We start from the raw sequence: 22,902 nt of genomic DNA, 5'->3' as shown, positions 1-22,902 counted from the left end.
CTCTACTATGAGTAACTCTGATATCTACATATTATGTAATATTTACTATTTCCTAATTATGGTAAGAATTACTTATTTGAAACTGTATAATACAACCATGTTACACTTGATATGTACTGTTTACTACATATTAGTTATGATCTTGTTCAGCTATCATCTGATAATCATCTAGTATGACTAACAATGCCTGATTGTTAAAACTTGGGACAGTTATTCATGCAGATAAAATCATTAGAGGTTCATTGAATAAACTACAGGAAAGGCTCCCACTGACTTATAGCAAATTGACATGTGGAGCAACAATACTCACTGTAGCTTTCAAGTTCTTACCCTTTTTCCAATAAAAGTATACACAAAACAAAAATTTACCTATAACCCACATCAACACATCTTTCTACCAAAAAGGTATTTTCTACATCAGAGTTAAATTTCGTAACAAACTTTCCAAAAACATAAAAGCTATTACTGAGATGAACACCTCTGGAAAATCTGTAAAGTCATATTTACAGCATCACTGCTTTTACTTCACTGAAGAACATTTAAATTTATGAGGTGTGCTATATAAATATTTAATGTATAATATTTAGTATATAAATATGTGTATAAAGTGTATTATTATAACCTTACATCAGTATGCCTAGAAGCGATTTTTTAAGCTGTACTTGTAACTTGACTCATCCAGTGTCTTATGCAAAATATGCTTTTGTAAACAGGACCAATAAATACATTACAATACAATGCAATACATTCTCACACGCAACCACACAGACACCCAAATGCACACTCCCTTGGCCTCTTTCAACTCCCCACTGCCAGCTACTCCTTTTGTCTCCTGACCATCCAATCATAAATTTCTGCTCATTCTACCTTTGCCCTTGTAAAATCCCAATGATGCATTCTCATTCTCAAATTTTGTTTCACACATGATCTACCACTTAATGAGCTTACTGTTAAAATTGGTATCTCAGCCTGTCATCCATCCTACCACAAGGAACTTCACTTTTTCAATTCTATCAGTCCCTCGCCCTCACCAACCTGTTCTTTCATAATCTTACAATGCTAACTCAGACCATACTTAGCAGCCTCTACTCTTTTTGCAAAATCATTTTACTCTGTGACCACAACTTAATGAATACTATCACTACAATAGAAACTCTTTGGTCTTCCACAGTTGGATCAGCATTTCCAGCACCATCTGATGAAGCTATCAGAGCTAATCTTGTCATATGCCCATAAGAGATTCTGAAGCTGTCCCAGCTAATCCTGTCTTATGCCTGCATGGGATTCCCTCTAACCAAGGAAAAGCCTACCATTCTGATCCAATCACATCTCAACACCTTACAGCTCCCCGATCATGCCTCGCCAATTTACTCTGCCTTCCACATCCCCAAACACCCTCTCCACCTTGTGTGAAACACACTGCTACTGAACGAAGATCCCATAAAACTTTTGCCAATCTTCCTGTCAAAACTCTGATTCCTGCATAAATCTCAGTACTTTCTAAAGGACTCACCTTTAGACCCCATACTGCACTTGTGAAGAAATTTCTTTCCTTTACTCATTATATGCTCTTTTCAAAAGAACCATCCTGGCATTTGCCTTGTGCAATTGAAGGAAATAATGGGAAATCTAAATCTGGATGGTTGGACAGGGATTTGAATTCCTCCTAAAGTCATGTCCAGTGTGCTGTTAACTCTTGCCTATACATCTCTTAAAGTTTATATTTTTAATGTAATGATAGTTTCTTTTTCAATGGCAAGCCTTAGAATTTTTATTGTTTTGAAGCACATGTGGCATATCAGACAATCTACACAAGTCACCAAGTTAGCAGCCTATCTGCATTTATCTTCATTGAAAATTATGTCATACAAGTGAAAAGTACATAATAGAAACTAAATATTTTTGAGGTAATGCATAAAAAGTTACTTACCTTGTAAATGCCAACTGTAGTGTACACATGTGCTGACATCATAGTATTGCAGGAGACAATGGATCCATGGGAACTATTAATTTTGTCTGTCAGCTCATTTGTCTGTGAGAAATAATAGAGAGATGGATACACATAAAAATTATTTATGTTCTGTAGACTTCTTACACTGGCATTGCTTCTAACACCATGTTTTGAAATATACTGCATTAATTTATATGCAACCACAATAAGCAGAATGCAGTCATATGTTTATTTGTCATAACACAACAGTCATTGCTTGGTGATATTTAATAACCCACTGAAATTTTGTTTCCATAGAATCAATTCAACTGAAGAGTAAAAACAAATTAATTAAAATTCTACTATGCACAGAAAATTAAAAATATTTATTCACATATATACAGGTGACTAATTCATATTTTCTTACTTAACACTTTATATTCCTATGAATATTCATGCTCTGAATTCAACTGTCATGGAACAAAGTATGGATCCCATTGCACAATTTTGTCAGAAAAAAATAAAATTTTTGGAATACTATGAAAACTGTACAAGAATACTACATATTCAGCTTGTCAATATTGCCATAATTTTTAACTGAATCCAAACTCTAAGATTAATTTACATTCTTTTAGTCTTCTTTATTATATGGATACACTTGATGCAATTCAAGGAGACATTTATCTTACTAGTTACTGTAACAAAATAAATACATGAAATTGTCCCCTTAGTGGAAATGGGGGAACATTACGAGATGGACAGGTACCAACCATTCAGAAAGAAAACTACAACATAAGAATACTCTCTATTCCAAATAGCTTCAGAATAGAACTATTTGAAATTCATAATATTTTTCATGTTGGCCAGTTGGATGTGCAGATATTAGTTATGTACACAGACATAAGTACACTTCTTGTGCAAATGGGATAGAGTTCTGTGTCCTACCTTCCCTGAATTTGCTCTGATTTAATACTTCTTCCTTCTCCTGTAATTAGATATTGACCACTCTGTTAAGTATCTTTGTAAATTCCACAAATTTCCAAATGAAATCTTCTTTTGTACAGAATTACAAATAATGGAACAATTTATAATGTATTTCCTATCCTGTTTTGTAACAACACAAATATTAAAAAAGCAGTGAAAGCATATCATGTACCAATATATAAACATTTATTGTAACAAAAATGCGTGAGATACTTGTATGTTCACTGAGCAAGGCGGCACAGAGGTTAGCACAATCGACTCACATTCGGAGGCCGCCGGTTCAAACCTGCATTCAGTCATCCTGATGTAGGTTTTCTGTGCTTTCCCTAAATGACTTCAGGTAACTGCCGGGATGGTTCTTTTGAAAGGGCACAACTGAGTTCCATCTCCATCCTTCCCTAATCCAATGGGACTGATGACCTTGCTGTTTGGTCCCCTCCCACAAATCATCCAACCAACCAACCAACCAACCAACCAACTTGTATGTTAAAAATAACTAAGGTTTATTCAGTGAAGAATACTTTTTTAGAACAGTAGTTTTTAAAGAGACTGAAATGATCTGTGAATATTTTTCTGTTCCCATTGTCTATATATGTTGCATCAGGACAAAAGGTAAATGAAGTAGAGACAACATTCACTGAGCAGCTGGATGATGTGCAATGAACAGAATTTAGGAGAGAGTAAGCAAATTTAGTTTACAAAAGTTATTTGCTCATTGTTCTGGGAAAGGAGCATGGGGGGGGGGGGGGGGTCCAATTGACTGTGAGTGGTATGTCAGTAGTAGGTCCAGGGGTGTGTACAGGGGCAGCAGGGACCTGAGAGATCTCAAGAGTGTCACATTCATCCCTTAACCAACAAGTATGAGGTGCCGTATCTCACTGAGCCTGAAAATCAGCTACTATGACACACTTCACCTATTAGGAATCCTGTCTCTCATGTCATGGGGAAGCAAATGGAAGAGGGTAGAGATCTGTAATCATCATCAGAAGTTCAAACATACAGCAAATAATGTTATTTGTCAGAAGGAAGACACAAAGTTATGGAAAGGATCTTCTAGTGCACTCTTTCTGCAGTCTGTGTCTAGAAGCCCTATTAAATGCTTAAGGGGCTTTTCCAACAGTCATTGAGCAACCAGCATATAATCACGTGCAGATCGAGGCCCACATAACAAACAATGCCTGTTGTCCATGCTCCAAGGTGACTGGTCAAGTGACTGGCAGAGAATGTTGAGAACTCAATCCTATAAATGGGCCAGGGCTTCAATATACAACAAATGTTTCTAGCCAGGTGGATGACTGCATTGCACTCAAGGTTTTTTTGTGATAGATGTAAGAGAACATGGGGTATTAGTGTATGATACAGTGAAATTCCTCCTACAGACGAGAATATCAAAATCCTAGTGATTATCTGCCAGAGCATTTGCAACAAAGTGCTAGAATTTGAAGTGCTCCTCAAAAGCAGCAAAGCTCATATAATGCTGAGTAGAGAAAGCGACCTAAATTCCGAGATTCACAACAGTGGGGTAAATCTAAGGGTATATTGAAAGGATAGGCTAATTAGAAGCGGAAATAGTGTAGTCGGCACAGCAGACAAGAAACTGAAATCATCTGAGATCGAAATTGAAGTTGCATGTGAGCCGATTTACACTCAGTATCAAGGTTGGGGATAGATTTAAAATTTGATCCTTCTACTGACCAACAGACTCAGCAATGTATCCAAAAATCTTTGACTACCTCATATTGCCAGTGGGTATGTACTCTAGACATATTGTCATTATTAGATGAGAGTTAGTTTGTTCAGTGACTGAATAAAATAATTACAGTTTTGTAGGTGGAGGTCATGGTAAAATATCCTGTGAATCAATACTAAACACCATCTCTGAAAACTGTCCAGAATAGGTAGTTCTGAAATGCAGTCAAGAAGGACTATATCAGATCTAATTGTCAGAACAAACCCTGATCTCTTTGAGAATGTCCATGTCGAAATTAGTATCAGGGACCGTGAGGTAGTTACAGAAAAAACAACTGCCAAAATACCAAAGCCAACTAAAACAAGAATATTGATTTATATGTGCAGTAAATTAGATGCAGAGGCAGTAGTATCTTATCTCTTGCAGCAACTTGAAACATTTAGCTCTGTGTGGGTAGGTAGGAGCATGTAGAGCAACTATGGCTCATAGTTGAACAAGCATGTGCAGTAAGAAATATATCTAGCACAATAGTTGATAATGACAATGACTCTAAATGGTATACAACCTTTGTAAAGAACCTTCTAAGTTAATGTTAAGTGTAAACCAATGAATAGGACTGCAGATAGAAATGCACCAAATGAAACACATTTCATTGTTGAAAGGGCAATGCAAGAAGTCTGTAAATAATACCAAAGTAGAATAATCAAAAAGCCTCTCACAAACTCAAAGAAATTCTTATCATATGTAGAGGCCGCCAGTGGGACTATTTTTAGTGCTCAGAGACACACTAAGGATGACACAGGAACTGACATTAAGGACAACAAGAAACAAGCAGAAATACTGAATTCAGTTTTCAAATGTTCCTTTACAGAGGGAAATACATGCTACCCCAGTTTAATTCTTGCATTACTGCAAAGATGAGTGAAGTACTTATTAGTGTTAGTGTCGCTGAGAAAAGAGCTAAAAATACTAAACTTAAACAAGGAATCCCTGTCAGATTCTATTCAGAACCTGTAGCGAGTTATCTAATATTTTAACAATAATATACCACACATCCCTTGAACAGCGAACTGTGCCCAATGAATGGGAGATAGCAAAGGTCACACCCACTTACAAGAAGGATGGCAGAATTATTCACAGAACAATCATGCAGGCTCACTGACATCTATTGTTATAGAATCATGGAACATACACTGAGCTCAAACATAATTAAGGGCCTCAAACAGAATTACTACATTCATGTCAGCCAGCATGGATTCTGAAAAAAATCAGTCGCACAAAATCTAACTTCTATTTTTCTCACTGGGCTACCTGAAAGTAGGAATCAAGGCAATCAGGTAGATGTAGTATTTCATGACTTCCAGGAAGCATATGGCTCCAAACCATATCAATGTTTATTAAAAAGAAGTATGATCATATGGAATATCACATAAGTTTATGACTCGACTGAGGACTTCTTGATAGGGAGGACGGAACTTATCTTGGACAGAGAATCATTGACAGCTGTAGAAGTAACTTCAGATGTAGCACAGGGAAGTGCACTGGGAGTCTATCTGTTCATGTTGTATTTGCAGTTCTCTACAATGAATGGCTATCTGAAAAACTTGCACAAATTTTCAGTCTGGTGTTGATAAGATTTCAAAGTGGTACAAAAACTGGAAAGCTCCTTCAATTTTTCAGAAATATAAAGTACTGGACTCAGAAAACGCAACAACATGCTATTTTAATACTGCAACATAAAGGAAACACAACAGAAATTTGTCATCTCATACAAATATCTGGTGTTACAGTTTTTAATGATATGAAAAACAATGATCTCACAGGGTAGGCAGTTGACAGACTTCCACCAGTCCAATACTGGGAAAATGCAACTAGTCTGCAAAGAAGATTGTTTACAAAATACTTGTGCAGTCCATCTTAGAACACTGCTCCCATAGGGGCTGTGAAGACAAGAATAAACTGGTGGCAGAGGGTTTTAAATAATCATTATTCCAATTCCCAATTTGTAAATGTAATGGAAAAAACCCTAATACACAATGCAGTGGGGATTGATTACCCACTGCCATGCACTTCGCAGTGGATTTCAGAGTATAGATGTACGCATAGAATATGTGTAGGAAAACAAACTGTGCGCAGTAGGGTTGGTTGGTTGGTTTGTGGGGGTTAAAGGGACCAGACTGCTACGGTCATCGGTCCCTTTTTCCAAATACTAAAAACACCCACAGAGGATAAAAACGATCAACAGACGATAAGACAGACGACACAGAACAAGAGAAACGTAGACAAAGACCAGACAAGACGAACTAAAATCACACAGAGTGTGACGGTGGTTGGCCGACCATACAAACAAAAGGGGAAAAGCCAACCACCAAGAAACACATGAAAAAAAATCAGACAAATCGTAGGCCATAGGCCAGAATCAACACAAAAACACACACTTACATTAAGCAATAAAATCCCCCTGCCCGAATAAAACGCAGAACTATGTCCGCTATGGAAGAGTCGTCAGATAAAAGCGCAGAGAGCCTATCAGGCAGCGCAAAAGTCAGCCTGAACACAGTTAAAAGGGCGCACTCCAACAGAATATGGACCACCGTCAAGGACGCCCCACAACGACAAAGAGGGGGATCCTCACGAGACAGTAAATAACTGTGCGTGAGTCGGGTGTGGCCAATGCGGAGCCGACAAAGGACGACTGATTCCCTGCGGTTGGCTCACATGGATGACCGCCACACAGTAGTCGTCTCGTTGATACGGCGGAGTTTGTTTGGCATGGGCAGGTTGCGCCAATCAGTGTCCCATAAAACGAAAACTTTGCGGCGTAATAGTGCCCGCAAATCAGTCGCCGGGAGGCCAATCTCCAGAGATGGTGCACTAGTAGCCTCTTTCGCCAGGCGGTCAACAGTTTCATTTCCCGGTATCCCAACATGGTCCGGGGTCCAAACGAAGACCACAGATCTGCCGCAATGCGCAAGAGTATGCAGGGACTCCTGGATAGCCATCACCAGACGAGAACGAGGGAAACACTGGTCGAGAGCTCGTAAACCGCTCAGGGAATCGCTACAGATAACGAAGGACTCACCTGAGCAGGAGCGGATATACTCTAGGGCACGAAAGCTGGCGACCAGCTCAGCAGTGTAAACACTGCAGCCAGCCAGCAACGAACGTTGTTCAGAATGGTACCCTAGAGTTAGTGCATAACCGACACGACCAGCAACCATCGAACCGTCGGTATAGACAATGCTAGAGCCCTGATACGTGGCCAGGATGGAATAAAAGCGGCGTCGGAAGGCCACCAGAGGGACTGAGTCCTTCGGGCCCTGTGCCAAGTCGAGCCGAAGGCAAGGGCAAGGCACACACCATGGGGGTGTACGCAGAGGGGCCCGGAAAGGAGGTGGTACAGGGAAACACTCAAGCCCGAAGAGAAGCTGTTTGACGCGTACGGCGATCGGACAACCCGACCAGGGCCGACGTTCTGGCAGACGGACGACTGACTGCGGGAACAGGACACGATAATTTGGATGCCCGGGCGAGCTAAAAACATGGGCAGAATAAGCAGCCAGTAATTGTTGGCGTTGTAACCGCAGTGGAGGGACACCTGCCTCCACAAGTATGCTGTCCACAGGGCTGGTCCGGAAGGCACCAGTGGCAAGGCTATCCCACTGTGGAGGATTGGGTCCAGCAGCCGCAACGCAGATGGGGATGCTGAGCCATAAGCCAGACTCCCATAGTCCAGACGGGACTGGATCAACGCCTGGTAGAGTAGATCGGTCAGCGCCCCACCCGGTGTGGCTCAGTGGCTCAGGCATCGCATAGCGTTTAGATGCCGCCAACACGCCTGTTTAAGCTGCTGAATATGAGGCAGCTGAGGCAGCCAAGTCAACCAGGCATCAAAAACCACCCCCAAAAACCTATGTGACTCCACCACTGAAAGAATCTTGCCGTCAAGATAAAGCTGCGGCTCCGGGTGAACAGTGCGTCGCCGGCAGAAATGCATAACGCAGGTCTTGGCTGCCGAAAACTGAAAACCATGCGCTACAGCCCAAGACTGCGCCTTGCGGATTGCGCCCTGTAGCTGACGTTCAGCAGCTGCAATGCCAATAGAGCTGTAGTAAAGGCAGAAGTCTTCAGCATGCAGCGAAGCGGAGACAGAATTTCCCCCGGCCGCAGCAAGCCCGTTAATGGCTATTAAAAACAGACAAACACTTAGAACAGAACCCTGTCGCACACCGTTCTCCTGGACTTGGAAGGAACTATATGAGACCGCGACGTGCACGCGGAAGGTACGATACAACAGAAAATTGTGGATATAGATCGGCAGAGGGCCCCGAAGGCCCCATCCATGAAGCGAAGAAAGGATGAGATGACGCCATGTGTCATATCATACGCCTTCCGCATGTCGAAAAAGACAGCGACCAGATGCTGATGGCGGGCAAAGGCAGTACGGATGGCTGACTCCAGGCTCACCAGATTGTCGGCGGCGGAGCGGCCTTTACGGAACCCACCCTGAGACGGAGCCAGAAGGCCCAGAGACTCCAGTACCCAATTCAAACGCCGGCTCACCATCCGTTCAAGCAACTTGCAAAGAACGTTGGTGAGGCTAATGGGACGGTAGCTGTCCACCTCCAAAGGGTTCTTCCCCGGTTTCAGAATGGGGACAAGAAGACTTTCCCGCCATTGCGACGGAAACTCAACCTCGACCCAAATGCGGTTGTAAAGGTCAAGGAGGCGTCGCTGGCAGTCCACTGAAAGGTGTTTCAGCATCTGAGAGTGGATGCTATCTGGGCCAGGAGCGGTATCAGGACAAGCGGCGAGGGCACTGCGTAATTCCCACTCACTGAATGGAACATTGTACAATTCAGGATGGTGGGTGTGAAAAGAAAGACTCCAACGCTCTATACGCTCTTTAATGGAGCGGAAGCCCAAGGGGTAGTTGGCAGAAGCGGAATTCAGAGCAAAGTGCTCTGCCAAGCGGTTTGCAATGACGTCGGAGTCAGTACAAACTGGTCCATTCAGTGAGAGTGCAGGGACGCTACCAGGGGTCCGATAGCCACAGAGGCGGTGAATCTTGGCCCAGACCTGTGATGGAGTGACATGGAGGCCAATGGTGGACACATACCACTCCCAGAACTCCTGCTTGCATTGGCGGATAATGCGGCGGGCTCGCGCACGCAGCCGTTTGAAGGCGATAAGGTGTTCAATTGAGGGATGTCGCTTGTAACGCTGAAGCGCCCGCCGGCAAGCTTTAATCGCTTCAGCGATCTCAGGCGACCACCAAGGCACAGTCCGCCGCCGAGGGGACCCAGAAGAACGGGGAATGGCAGATTCGGCGGCAGTAACGATGCCAGTGGTGACCGATTGAACCACTGCATCAATGTCGGCAGTGGAGGAGAACAAGTCCCAGTCAGCCTTATTCAGAGCCCATCTGCTAGGGCGCCCAGAAGACTGACGCTGTGGTAGTGACAGAAAGATCGGAAAGTGGTCACTACCACAAAGGTCGTCATGCACTCTCCATTGGACAGACGGTAAGAGGCTAGGGCTACAGATCGAAAGGTCAATGGCGGATTATGTGCCATGCGCCACACTGAAGTGTGTGAAGGCACCATCATTTAATATCGAGAGATTGAGCTGCGCCAATAAATGCTCAACGATGGCGCCTCGACCTGTTGCCACCGACCCACCCCACAGATGGTTATGGGCGTTAAAGTCGCCCACCCAGTAACAAGAAAGGTGTCGGCAATTGGGCTATCAGAGCAGCCAGGACATGCTGTGCGATATCACCATCCGGTGGAAGGTAAAGACTGCAGACGGTAAAAGCCCGTGGCGTCCACACACGAACAGCAACAGCCTCTAAAGGTGTTTGGAGAGGTACAGACTCGCTGTGAAGAGAGTTCAGGACATATATGTAGACGCCACCAGACACCCTTTCATAAGCTGCCCAGTTCTTATAATAACCCCAGTAGCCACGGAGGGCGGGGGTTCGCATTGCCGGAAACCAAGTTTCCTGCACAGCAATGCAGAGGAAAGGGTAAAGGCTGGTAAGTTGGCGGAGCTCAGCTAGATGGTGGAAGAAACCGCTGCAGTTCCACTGGAGGATGGTGTTGTCCATGGCTAAGAAAGGCGTGATGGGACTGGGAAGGGAGATTACGCCGCTGGGTCACCTGCTGCCTCCGATTTAGCACCTGTGATAGTGCTTTCCATGGCGTCTGATGGACCGGCGAGATCGAGTTCCTTAGCGGACGCCAGAATCTGCACCCTCAGACGCAGATCTGGAAGGTTGCGATGGGATGGCTGCCACCGCGAGTTCCTTGGGCTGAGAGGTCTTCTTGGGTTTCTCACGCCGTTCCTTGGGTCGCACCGACTGGGAGGGCTTCACCGATTCAGTCTCCGGGATGGAGGAGGATCATGAAGCCCTACGACCAGCGGATTGCGAGCACTTACGCCACTGTTGGTCGTCAGCCTTCTAGCTGGCGGAAACCTGGGAAGGGAGGGACCCAAGGGACCCCTTGCGAGCGTGAGAAGCCGAAGAAGTTGGACACTTCTCCGACTTAGAAGTGGGGACGGACGTCCCCCATGGGTGGGATGGTGTTGCTCCTGAGGTAGGTGGCGCAGGAGCAACCCGGTGGGTAGAGCCCCCCACTGGCGAGGGGGCAGGAGGAGTTTTACTACCCGTCGATCCGGCCACAATGTGAGAAACACACGGGGATAGCACAGGTGTTGTAGCAGCAGCGTAGGAAGATGTCATTCTCACAGGATGGAGTCGGTCGTATATCCTCTTGGCCTCAGTATAGGTTAGTCGGTCCAGGGTCTTGTATTCCATGATTTTACGCTCTTTCTGGAAAATTTGGCAGTCTGGCGAGCAAGGTGAATGGTGCTCCCCGCAGATGAGAGGAGGGGCACATGGAGTATTGGGATGTGATGGGCGTCCGCAATCTCGACATGTGAGGCTGGAAGTGCAGCGAGAAGACATATGGCCGAACTTCCAGCACTTAAAGCATCGCATCGGGGGAGGGATATAGGGCTTAACATCACATCGGTAGACCATCACCTTGACCTTTTCCGGTAAGGTATCCCCTTCGAAGGCCAAGATGAAGGCACCGGTAGCAATCTGATTTTCCTTTGCACCCCGATGAACGCGCCGGACGAAATGTACACCTCGAAGCTCTAAATTGGCGCGCAGGTCCTCATCAGACTGCAAAAGAAGATCCCTATGGTAAGTAGCTCCCTGGACCATATTTAAACTCTTATGGGGTGTGATCGTAACGGCAACATCCCCCAACTTGTCACAAGTGAGTAACCGTCATGACTGGGCAGAGGATGCCGTTTGTATCAGGACTGACCCAGAGCGCATTTTTGACAAGCCCTCCACCTCCCCAAACTTGTCCTCTAAATGCTCGACGAAGAACTGAGGCTTTGTGGAGAGAAAAGACTCCCCATCAGCCCTCGTACAAACTAAGAAGCGGGGCGAATAACTGCTACTGCCATCCTGAGACTTACGTTCCTCCCATGGTGTGGCCAGGGAGGGGAACGTTTTCGGATCATACTTCTGAGCGTTAAACTGAGCCCGGGAACGCTTAGAGACTGCTGGCGGCTGGCCACCAGCGAGAGACGATGTACCACGCTTCATTGCGGGTCGGCGCAGGCATCAGTAGATAGATCCCTGTGTTGTCAGGGGGCTACAACCAACAGGGTACATGGCAGCCCCACCACAATGGACTGGCTACCGTGCTGGATGTTAGGTAACATGTGGTCCATGGTCGCCGCCGGTGCAGAAAGAGGCACTGCACAGTGCAAGGTATAATCTGCACGCAGAAACAAAGTCATGCCCAAGAGATGGAGAGCAGACAGGACTGCAATTCAATGGTGTATAAGCTGGCGAAAAGTCTGATCGTAAGATGGACACAATGCACCAAGGAAGGCGCCCTTCCCCAATCGGCTCGCTCTTCGGAAAATTTTGAGAGATGGAGGTCAAACCCAACAGGGGACCGTCATATAAGGCCAAAAAGTTTGAGACTCCTTTTAGTCGCCTCTTACGACAGGCAGGAATACCGTGGGCCTATTCGAACCCCCGAACCCGCAGCGGGAGCGCAGTAGGGTAGTCTGCATAATTGTCTGTGAGGATTGTTATTGTATCAATATCACTATGTGTAAAGCTCACACATAGAGGAAGGAGATCATTGCAGGTATTACTGATTTTGTTGATTCTAAGATGCTAATGATGAATTCATTTCATAAATTATGTCAGCTGGAATATTTGAACTAACCTAAGAAGAAGTCAACAACAGTCACAACTTACTCACAACAGTAGGTAAAAATTCATTCATCGTACTCTGCAGATCACATCAAGGAGAACTTCAGGGATATGGAACAAATCGCGGTATACATTAAATGACACAAAGACATCATAGAAACTTTATCTGTATATTTCATTACCAATAAACAATCATCAAACTGCCTAATGCCATTCACACTTACATCATATAAATTTAATCAAGTAAATTAGTAATAAAGTTGGTACTTTGAAATATGCTACTGTCTCCTCAGTTTTATTCAACAGCTGCTGTTTACCAGCTGTTAGTATCTTAATATTTACTTGATTAAAATGATATTTGTAAAAGAAAGTATTTTTTACATCTACAAATACTATTTGTCATACTACTACTACTACTTGCCGTTTAGGTAACCCTCAATCTAGATATACAGATAATTTTTAGGTATGTTTTTAACTTTCTTTTGAATGAGACAGGGATTATCAATTTCTGGCTTTATGTGAGAGGAGAGCATGTTGGCTATCTTGCCACCACAGTAGATAAAACCATTCTGAACCCTAGGCAGGGATGCAAAGTCTATATGGGTATTATTTTTGTGTCTTGTATTGTGGCTGTGTATATCAGTTTAGTTGAAACTGATTTTTATTAACTGTGGAAAAAAACTACTGAAGAGTAATAGATTGAGAAGGCAGTGTAAGTTCTCAAAGGTACTTAAAAACGATCTGAGCTGTACGCCGAGGTTGTATTTGGATCCTTGATTAGTACACTCATGTGATCAGCAAATATTACTTTTTCTTTTTTCTATAGATGATTTTCATGCCTGACATTCCCTCTACTTTCTTTTATGAAGGTAAGATTGTACCTACACAAGAGGGACACCAGTACAGTCACAAGACTTATTTTGTGAATTAGAATTTGGAGATCCACACAGCCAAAAGCTATGTAAAAGTTACAGAATGTACCAACAGGATAATTTTTCTTGTTTACCTCTGTTCACCCTTCACTTGTTACAACTTGGACTAAATTTTTTGTGGAGAATCCTTTAAAACAGGCAAACTGAAAAGTGACTGTGTTCCGCTCTTTTAAATGAGTCAGTATTCTACTACAGGCCATTTTATCAAATATTTTTGAAAAGACTGGAAGGATGACATAAGTTTGTAATTAGAGGCAGTTTGCTTATCTGCAGTTTTGTGGATGGATGTTACTCCAGCATATCATGTGAAACCCAAATCACACTTTCCTTATGACATATTGAAAACTTTGGCTCAAGGCAGTATTTCTTGATTTACAAAAACCATCTGACTCAGTATTACATCTATGATTAATGTCTAAAGTTCAGTTAGATGGAGTATCAAGTGAGATTTGTAACTGGATTGAGGACTTTTTGGTAGGGAGGATGCAACATGTTATTTTGGACGGAGAGCCATCGTCACATGTGGAAGTAACTTTGGTGTGCTGTGACCTTTGCTGCTTTTATATTATTCTCGAATCAGAAACATACAAATTTACAGTAGCCATAAACATATATATATATATATATATATATTTTACATGTGCCCAGTACTTTGCAACCTCCAATGCACTTGGAGTTGCTTGCAAGAGATCAATCTTAGTGCAGGATGTAGTGCACTTCCGTAACTCCAGCCTTGCCTTCTCTGGTGAAATGGTGAGCTTCTCGGATGTTCTCAGGAAGCTCTTTCATGATCTCAGCCATTGCTGTGGTGGATTATGTCCGTGCAGTGGATGGGCACTTTCCTGTTCCACTTTCAGTCTCTCCTTGTTGGCAGCCACTGTTCTGCGTATCCATGGTGGCGCTATTCCAGCCAGGCAGTAGAGCTTATCAGTTGGGGTAGGTCTTAAGCAACCTGTGATCAACCTGCAGGTTTTTTTGAGAGCAATGTCTACTTGTCTGGCATGAGGTGACCTGTACCAGACTGGAGAAGCATATTCAGCAGTAGAAAAGCACAGTGCCATTGCAGAACAGCGAATAGTTTGTAGATGTGAGCCCCATTGCGTCCCCGCTAGTTTGCGAATTAGGTTGTTTCGAGCGGTCAGGTTTCTCTGGCGGCTGATCCTTTCACGCCAGAAACATCATTTGGCCCTTTTCAGGACCACAGTTGACCTTTGCTGTTCATGTTGTGTATTAATGACCTTGTGGGCAATATTAACATTAACCTCAGACTTCTCGCAGATGACGCTGTCATCTGTAATGATGTGCTGTCTGAAAGAAGGTACTTAAATATCCAATCAGATCTCAGTAAGATTTCTAAGTTCTGCAAAGATACTAGCAACTTGCTTCAAATGTTCAGAAATGTAAACTGTGCACTTCACTTCACAAAATGAAGAAAATCAGTATTCCATGTCTACAGTATCAATGAGAGACAGCTGGAATTGGCCAACTTATACAAATACCTGGGTGTAACACTTTGTAGTGATATTAAATGGAATGATCAATTAGGCTCAGTAGTGGGTAAAGCACATGATAGAAATTGGTTTATTGGTAGAATACCAGGGAAATGCAATTAGTCTATAAAGGAGATTACTTACAAATCACTTGTGCAATCAATTCTAGAATATTACTCAAGTGTATGGGACTCATACCATATAGGACTAACAAGGGATACTGAAAATGTATGAAGAATGGCAGCATGAATGGTCACAGGTTTATTTGACCTGTGGAGAGTGTCATATGCTGAAGAAACTTTACTGCAGACTCTTGAAGACAGATGTAAACTATCTAGAGATATTCTGCTAACGAAGTTTCATTAACTGGATTTAAGTGATGACTCTAGGAATATACTACAATCCCCTACTTATTGCTCACATAGGTATCATGAGGACAAGATTAGAGTAATTACAACACACACAGAGGCATTCAAACAATCATTCTTCCCATGTTACGTACATGACTGGAATGGGAATAAACCATAATACCTGTTGCAATAGAATGTACGCTCTGTCATGCACTTTGTGGCGATTGGTAGAATATGGATGTAGATTCAGATGTAGGTTAAGTCTGGCAGAATATATGCTTTGAATCATTATTGTCTACAAAGATAGCTTGACAGTAAGCCTGTTGAGTCAGCATAATATTTTAATATTCTGTTAGCGTATCATAGCAAGCAGAATCAATACTTCTTAGTGACCTGATGAATTCAATAACCTCTTTGGGGGTTGTATTCTTTAAACTAGTGTCTGTAGGTGGTGCATGCAATGTCAGCACAAGAAAATCTAATGCATCTGTGTTTAGTTGTTAATTTTTGGGTAGAGGGTTTGCACTCACTGTAAGGCAGGAATCATTGAACTTTGTGACAAATGATTTGAAAGTGCCACCATTGCTGTCAAGAGTATTATCTGGGGCTCAAATACATTTTGATGTCTACTTTTATCCTTTATTTAATAACTTTTGAAATAGTTTTTGCCTTTTTGATTGAGTGATTTGTTTATTCGCTGAGTTACATAGAGCTCTCTTTTCCTAGCATATGTTAGTTTTTAATCCCAGGAGTTAAATACCTTCTATCCTTGCTTTTGTTCAATTCTGGTCTTATTATTTTGGGGGAAAACAAAACTCAAAGTGCTGTAGGAAAATGTATACGAAAGAGTTTAGTTTTCCTTCAACACAGTATGTTTTATAAACTTCTCCCCACATGTATCTCACTTTGTGATCCAGTCATTGTGTATGATTCTCTGATATGATGCTTTCCTTCAATGATCTGTACCTAACTATTTAGTATATAAAATAGAAAGAAACTTCCACATGGGAAAAATATATTAAAAACAAAGATTCCAAGACTTACCAAGCAGGAAAGTGCCGGTAGACAAGCACAATAAATAAAACACACAAACACACACACAAAATTTCTAGCTTTCGCAACCGACGGTTGCTTCTTCAGGAAAGAGGGAAGGAGAGGGAAAGACGAAAGGATGTGGGTTTTAAGGGAGAGGGTAAGGAGTCATTCCAATCCTGGGAGCGGAAAGACTTACCTTAGGGGAAAAAAGGACAGGTGTACACTCGCAAACACACACATATCCATCCGCACATACACAGACACAAGCAGACATTTGTAAAGGCAAAGAGTTTGGGCAGAGATGTCAGTCGAGGCGGAAGTACAGAGGCAAAGAAGTTGTTGAAAGACAGGTGAGGTATGAGCGGCGACATTACCCAAGCCTGCCAACCCAAAGTTTGGTACAGATTTATTGATGACATCTTCATGATCTGGACTCAAAGTGAAGAACAACTCCTGAATTTCCTCTCCAATCTCAACTCCTTTGGTTCCATCAGATTCACCTGGTCCTACTCCAAATCCCATGCCATTTTCCTTGACGTTGACCTCCATCTGTCCAATGGCCAGCTTCACACATCCGTCCACATAAAACCCACCAACAAGCAACAGTACCTCCATTATGACAGCTGCCACCCATTCCATATCAAACAGTCCCTTCCCTACAGCCTAGGCCTTTGTGGCAAACGAATCTGCTCAAGTCCTGAATCCCTGAACCATTACACCAACAACCTGAAAACAGCTTTCGCATCCCGCAACTACCCTCCCGACCTGGTACAGAAGCAAATAACCAGAGCCACTTCCTCATCCCCTCAAACCTAGAACCTCTCACAGAAGAACCCAAAAAGTGCCGCACTTGTGACAGGATACTTCCCGGGACTGGATCAGACTCTGGATGTGGCTCTCCAGCATTGATACGACTTCCTAAAATCCTGCCCAGAAATGAGATCCATCCTTCATGAAATCCTCCCCACTCCACCAAGAGTGTCTTTCCGCCGTCCACCTAACCTTCGTAACCTCTTGGTTCATCCCTATGAAATCCCCAAACCACCTTCCCTACCCTCTGGCTCCTACCCTTGTAACCGCCCCCGGTGTAAAACCTGTCCTATGCACCCTCCCACCACCACCTACTCCAGTCCTGTAACCCCGAAGGTGTACACAATCAAAGGCACAGCCACATGTGAAAGCACCCACGTGATTTACCAACTGACCTGCCTACACTGTGACGCTTTCTATGAGGGAATGACCAGCAACAAACTGTCCATTCACATGAATGGACACAGGCAGACAGTGTTTGTTGGTAATGAGGATCACCCTGTGGCTAAACATGCCTTGGTGCACAGCCAGCACATCTTGGCACAGTGTTACACTGTCCGGGTTATCTGGATACTTCCCACCAACACCAACCTATCCGAACTCCGGAGATGGGAACTTGCGCTTCAGTATATCCTCTCTTCTCGATGTCCGCCAGGCCTCAACCTCTGCTAATTTCAAGTTGCCGCCGCTCATACCTCACCTGTCTTTCAGCAACTTCTTTGCCTGTGTATTTCCGCCTCGAATGACATCTCTGCCCAAACTCTTTGCCTTTGCAAATGTCTGCTTGTGTCTGTGTATGTGCGGATGGATATGTGTGTGCGTGCGAGTGTACACCTGTCCTTTTTCCCCCTAAGGTAAGTCTTTCCGCTCCCGGGATTGGAATGACTCGTTACCCTCTCCCTTAAAACCCACACCCTTTCGTCTTTCCCTCTCCTTCCCTCTTTCCTGAAGAAGCAACCATCGGTTGCGAAAGCTAGAAATTTTGTGTGTGTGTTTTATTTATTGTGCCTGTGTACCGGCGCTTTCCCTCTTGGTAAGTCTTGGAATTTTTGTTTTTAATATAACTATTTAGTATGTTTTATTTTTAGCATTTTACCATGATGACTAGATAAACCATTGAGTATAGGTTTCACATCTGCATCACTGGAGGATTTTGGGTCTCAGAACAAACTGTTAATAGCTATTACACTGTCTCCTTCAGTCCTAGAAGGGAATTTTGCTGTGGAAAATAATCCAAAGCAGGATGTCAAAACTCTGTGCGCCCTTAGTCACTACTGCTGACAGACAAATCAACATTTTCCAGTTAAACTGTTTCTAGCTGCTTGTTGAAACTTAAATATACCTTCTCACAGTGGCTCATAAATTTTCAGTACTACAAGTTTGTATGTCTCCTGATCTACTATTGTGGTGCGGCACTCGTTGACTTTTACAGCATAGTATTTATTAACTGCTAACGGCCTATGACTTAACTCTAATTTTTGAATATATAGCCAATGCTCATTTCTTTCTATTTGTTCTACAGTGACATGATATGAATCCATTCAATTACAGTGACTTCCAGGTTATGTTCTGATGTGCATAACAAGTCTGCTGATATTCCATTTGTTCTTTCATTTTTATGAATGGAAATGAGAAGTTAATATTTTTATTTACAATGTTTATTATGCATTGATGAAAAGACTGAGTACATATTCTTTAATATGCTTGGCTTTGTTCAAGCTCAGGCTGGTTTCTCAACAGTGGAAAAGAAAAACCCCTGGAAATTCCAGAAATGAGGAGGAAGATGGTATCATAAGAAGATCTTGACAACTTAACAGCAGAACAGGGCAGGTGGAGGGTGGGGGGAGGAGAGTGCAGGGAGCATATCAGAAAATGGATTTTCTTTCCCCATGACTGAGACATATTAGCTAATAAACAGTAGTTTAACCACAGTTTTTAGATATTGATTGTACAGAGGAAATATTATTCATATAATTAACAAACTTTTTAAATATCAAGCACTTTAAAAGTCATGATTTATAAACCTTAATAATATTAAATATAATGCTAACCTAAGATTTTCCATGTAAAATCTAACTCACTGAGAATTTCAGGTTTTCTAGAAAAATCATCACCCTGAAGTTGCAGTACTTTGGAGTGCTAGTAGCTGTATCAACTGTAACAATACTTATTCCAAAGCCCTGGAAGGTCCAGGAAGGATCATCATCAATGTTATGAAAAGGATATATTGCTACTTACCATAAAGATGACATGATGAGTTGCAGACAGGATCAATGAAAAGACAATTACACATTTAGCTTTTTGCCAGAGTCTTCTTCTGCAAAAAACACAAACACACATTCACAGAAGCAAACACATTTTTCACAGATGTGACCACTATCTTGCTGCTTTGGCCAGAAAGCAATGGTGTCACGCTGAGCACAAGTAGCAATCCAGAGTGGGGTAGGGAATGGCGAGGGTTAGCAGGGTACGGATGGAGGAAGGGGAGTCAACACTGCCTGGCAGAGCATACAGGTACTAAATATAGCCAGACAAGGCTGCCAGGCATAGCGTCGGGAGACCACTTTGCCAATGTACCCACCAGTATTTTAACCCTTCTCTGCTCCTCTTCTTTTACCAATCTCCATTTACCCCCTCCCCCTTCTGCCCCCTCACACCCACATAGCCTCCCAGTGTTGCACCTCGCAGCCTTGTCTGGCTACCATGTCACCCTGCACATTCCACACAGCCAGCACTGGCTCTTCTACCCTCATTCGTATCCTGGTATCCCTCCCCCTCATCCACAGGATTGTTGCATGTCTTCAATGTGACACCACTGCATGCTGGCCAGAGTGGCCAAAGGTAATGGTTACGTATGCAAGGCATGCCTGCTAGTGTGAATGTGGGTGTGTCTTCTTTACTGGAGAAGGCTCTGGATAAAAGCTAAACATGAAACAGTCTTTTTCTTATGCCTGTCTGCAACTCAACAGTGTCAACTTTACTGTGAATAGCAATCTACCCTTTTCATAACATTGCTGATATTCTCAAGCTCTTTCTGTACTGGAATAAGATGGGCACTGCACTGGGCAGACTAGGTGCTTCTGGCAGTTAGCCACGCAAGAAGCCTCTTACCACAACGATTCAGATGCAAACCATATTGTGTATGACACAATCAAGTGAGGGGTGATTGATCAGCCACATCCATGTCTCAATATCTCCCTTCTGTGAAGGATTTCCCATGCTCTGGATTAATATATTCCACAGAAAGCTTCATCCAGTGCTTTCATAACTACAAAATTGTAAACAACAGCATTTGAATTATTAATTTAGCTAATGTGAACAGCATTTCAATACTGAGATGTCCCTCAAGTGCAACAATCATTAGAGGAAAATTTAAATACTACAGTGGAAATTTACATTAAAAATTCATTTCAGTAAATTATACTACATATTATTATTCAACATGTTGGAGCAACTACTGCATCTGTAGATATTCATTTGAAAAAAATCTTGGGAACACCCTTGCGCAGAAAGAAGTCTCTGCACATATCTCATGAACAATAATTTGTTACCTCAATGAACTCTACCTGCACATTAAGGAAACATGTAGATACCATTTCTAAAATATCACACGTCTGCAAAAACTACACAATGTGGTTAAGTTTTGGTGGTAGCCCTGTTCAACATTGGCTGCAAAGGAAACCTGACAATAAAATCACAAAAAGTTGTGATCTGTTAATAGACTGACACTTTTACTTCAACTATTCCTGATCTGAAACTCTTTATGATGAAGCATTTGCTTATTTTATGACTCTCTATAAAATGTTTCAAGTTGTCACCTCCTATCATGTAATCATCTTCTTCCAAAAACCTGTGCATAAGACATTAATTATGAAGCATTTCCAGTGCTTGTCATTAGTCAAATTTCAAAAAATTAATGGTGAAAATAATTTTCACCAACACAAAAAGTTTTCATAGTAGTACGTATATTTATCATTTTCCTTTATCAAAGTAATAATGAACTGTGTTTGAATATTTTCTTGTTCTGCCTAGGGCTGTAACATTCACTTCTACCTACAACTGTCCTTGCCTTTTCAGCCTACCTGTTAAACATCACATTTGAGATTATTCTGGATACAATCTTTTTGGTTTATCATAATGCCTGCCTGATGCTCTCAGTTTTTTTGTGCCTTTATTTATCACCTGTTTCTTCTTTTCTCCGTAATGCTTTCCAAATATTTTATTCCTCCAGTGCCCGGAAAAGTTTCACTGAGATACCGTATCACTGGTTTTGAGGTATGTACTGGAATATTCCAGTGCATGTATTACACATCTCCCATTTACTTGCCTGTTAGTATCAGGAGCATTGTTTTGCTGAATATGCTACCAAAATAATTTTTGTACAATAATTTTAACAATTTTCCCACTTAAGTTCTTATATGCAGTAATAGTATTATATTACTTCAATCTCAGACTGTCTTTCATCTCTGAATCATGAAAGTTATTTAAAATTGTAGCTACTTCCAATAATGATATATACAAGTTAATGCAATATCTTTAAATTTCTTTACTTTTATGCCATTATGATGTGGTTGGCTAATTTGGTTATAGAAAATACCCCCCCCCCCCCCTTTTTCACTATTCTTTATTCATATTTCCTCTTCAATCTCATTTCCTTACTGTTTATAACAAAAACTTAAAACTTTGAACAGAACACTATGTTGTTTCATTTCAGTTTTAATTTCCTTTCGATCCTTACTTACTTACTTATGTGATGTGTACATAACACATGCAATAACAGTAAACAGTTGTTGGCATTTTTGAGAGTTATGTATTACCTTTTTACAGTTGTAACAAATGAAACTATAATCGGATCTTCATTAGCTTCGGTGTTAAAGAAAGGAATGAAGAAATCTGAGACTGGCAGAATATTTAATATTTTTTAAAATGATGAAAGCAAGATTACAAAATATCTACTATTGCATGGAGTACTGTGCCAGATGTTACTGTACATTAATTAACATAATTCAGTTTTTTGCAGCACTTAGAATATTTAATTTAATATTGAATGAATAGTGTACTTTGTTGTATGTAATCAACAGTCAATTCCACCTCACACCAGGCACACCATGTGGGCAGTCACCCTCTGAGAGGACATCAGAAATGGCTCTCCCATCAAAGCAAATGGCTCTCATCAAAACAGAGATATTTTCCTTGTATGGCCTCATCTCTTTACTACAGAGTTACATAATCCTCCAAAGCACCTGGGGGGGGGGGGCGGGGGGGGGAGGGCTGATCTTGCTGACAGGCAGCATACCTTTTGCAGTGGAGAGTGCTGTTGGTGGGGTACTCTTTTCACGTGCCAGGTCACATGCCCTCACAGCACCATGCCCATGTCCATCCATTCCTGAATATTTAGGCTACCACTGGGCCATGTGAACAGGTAAACAG

At 42.3% G+C, this 22,902-nt stretch overlaps 1 protein-coding gene across 1 annotated transcript in view; it reads right to left on the bottom strand.

Moving 5' to 3' along the window:
• The window catches only part of LOC126267231 (atrial natriuretic peptide receptor 1-like), a 427,041-nt gene that overhangs the window by 371,837 nt on the left and 32,302 nt on the right, over positions 1 to 22,902 (bottom strand). Inside the window, exon 2 of the mRNA XM_049972213.1 lies at positions 1,931 to 2,032. Coding sequence (XP_049828170.1) covers positions 1,931 to 1,972 — 42 coding nt within the window. The 5' untranslated portion in view covers positions 1,973 to 2,032. The remainder of the gene's footprint in view (positions 1 to 1,930; positions 2,033 to 22,902) is intronic.

This window comes from Schistocerca gregaria, chromosome 4 (genome assembly GCF_023897955.1).
Source record: "Schistocerca gregaria isolate iqSchGreg1 chromosome 4, iqSchGreg1.2, whole genome shotgun sequence".
NCBI classification, from domain to species: Eukaryota; Metazoa; Arthropoda; class Insecta; order Orthoptera; family Acrididae; genus Schistocerca; species Schistocerca gregaria.
Note: the sequence above shows the minus strand (reverse complement) of the source record. Positions and strands in the feature narration are given on the sequence as shown.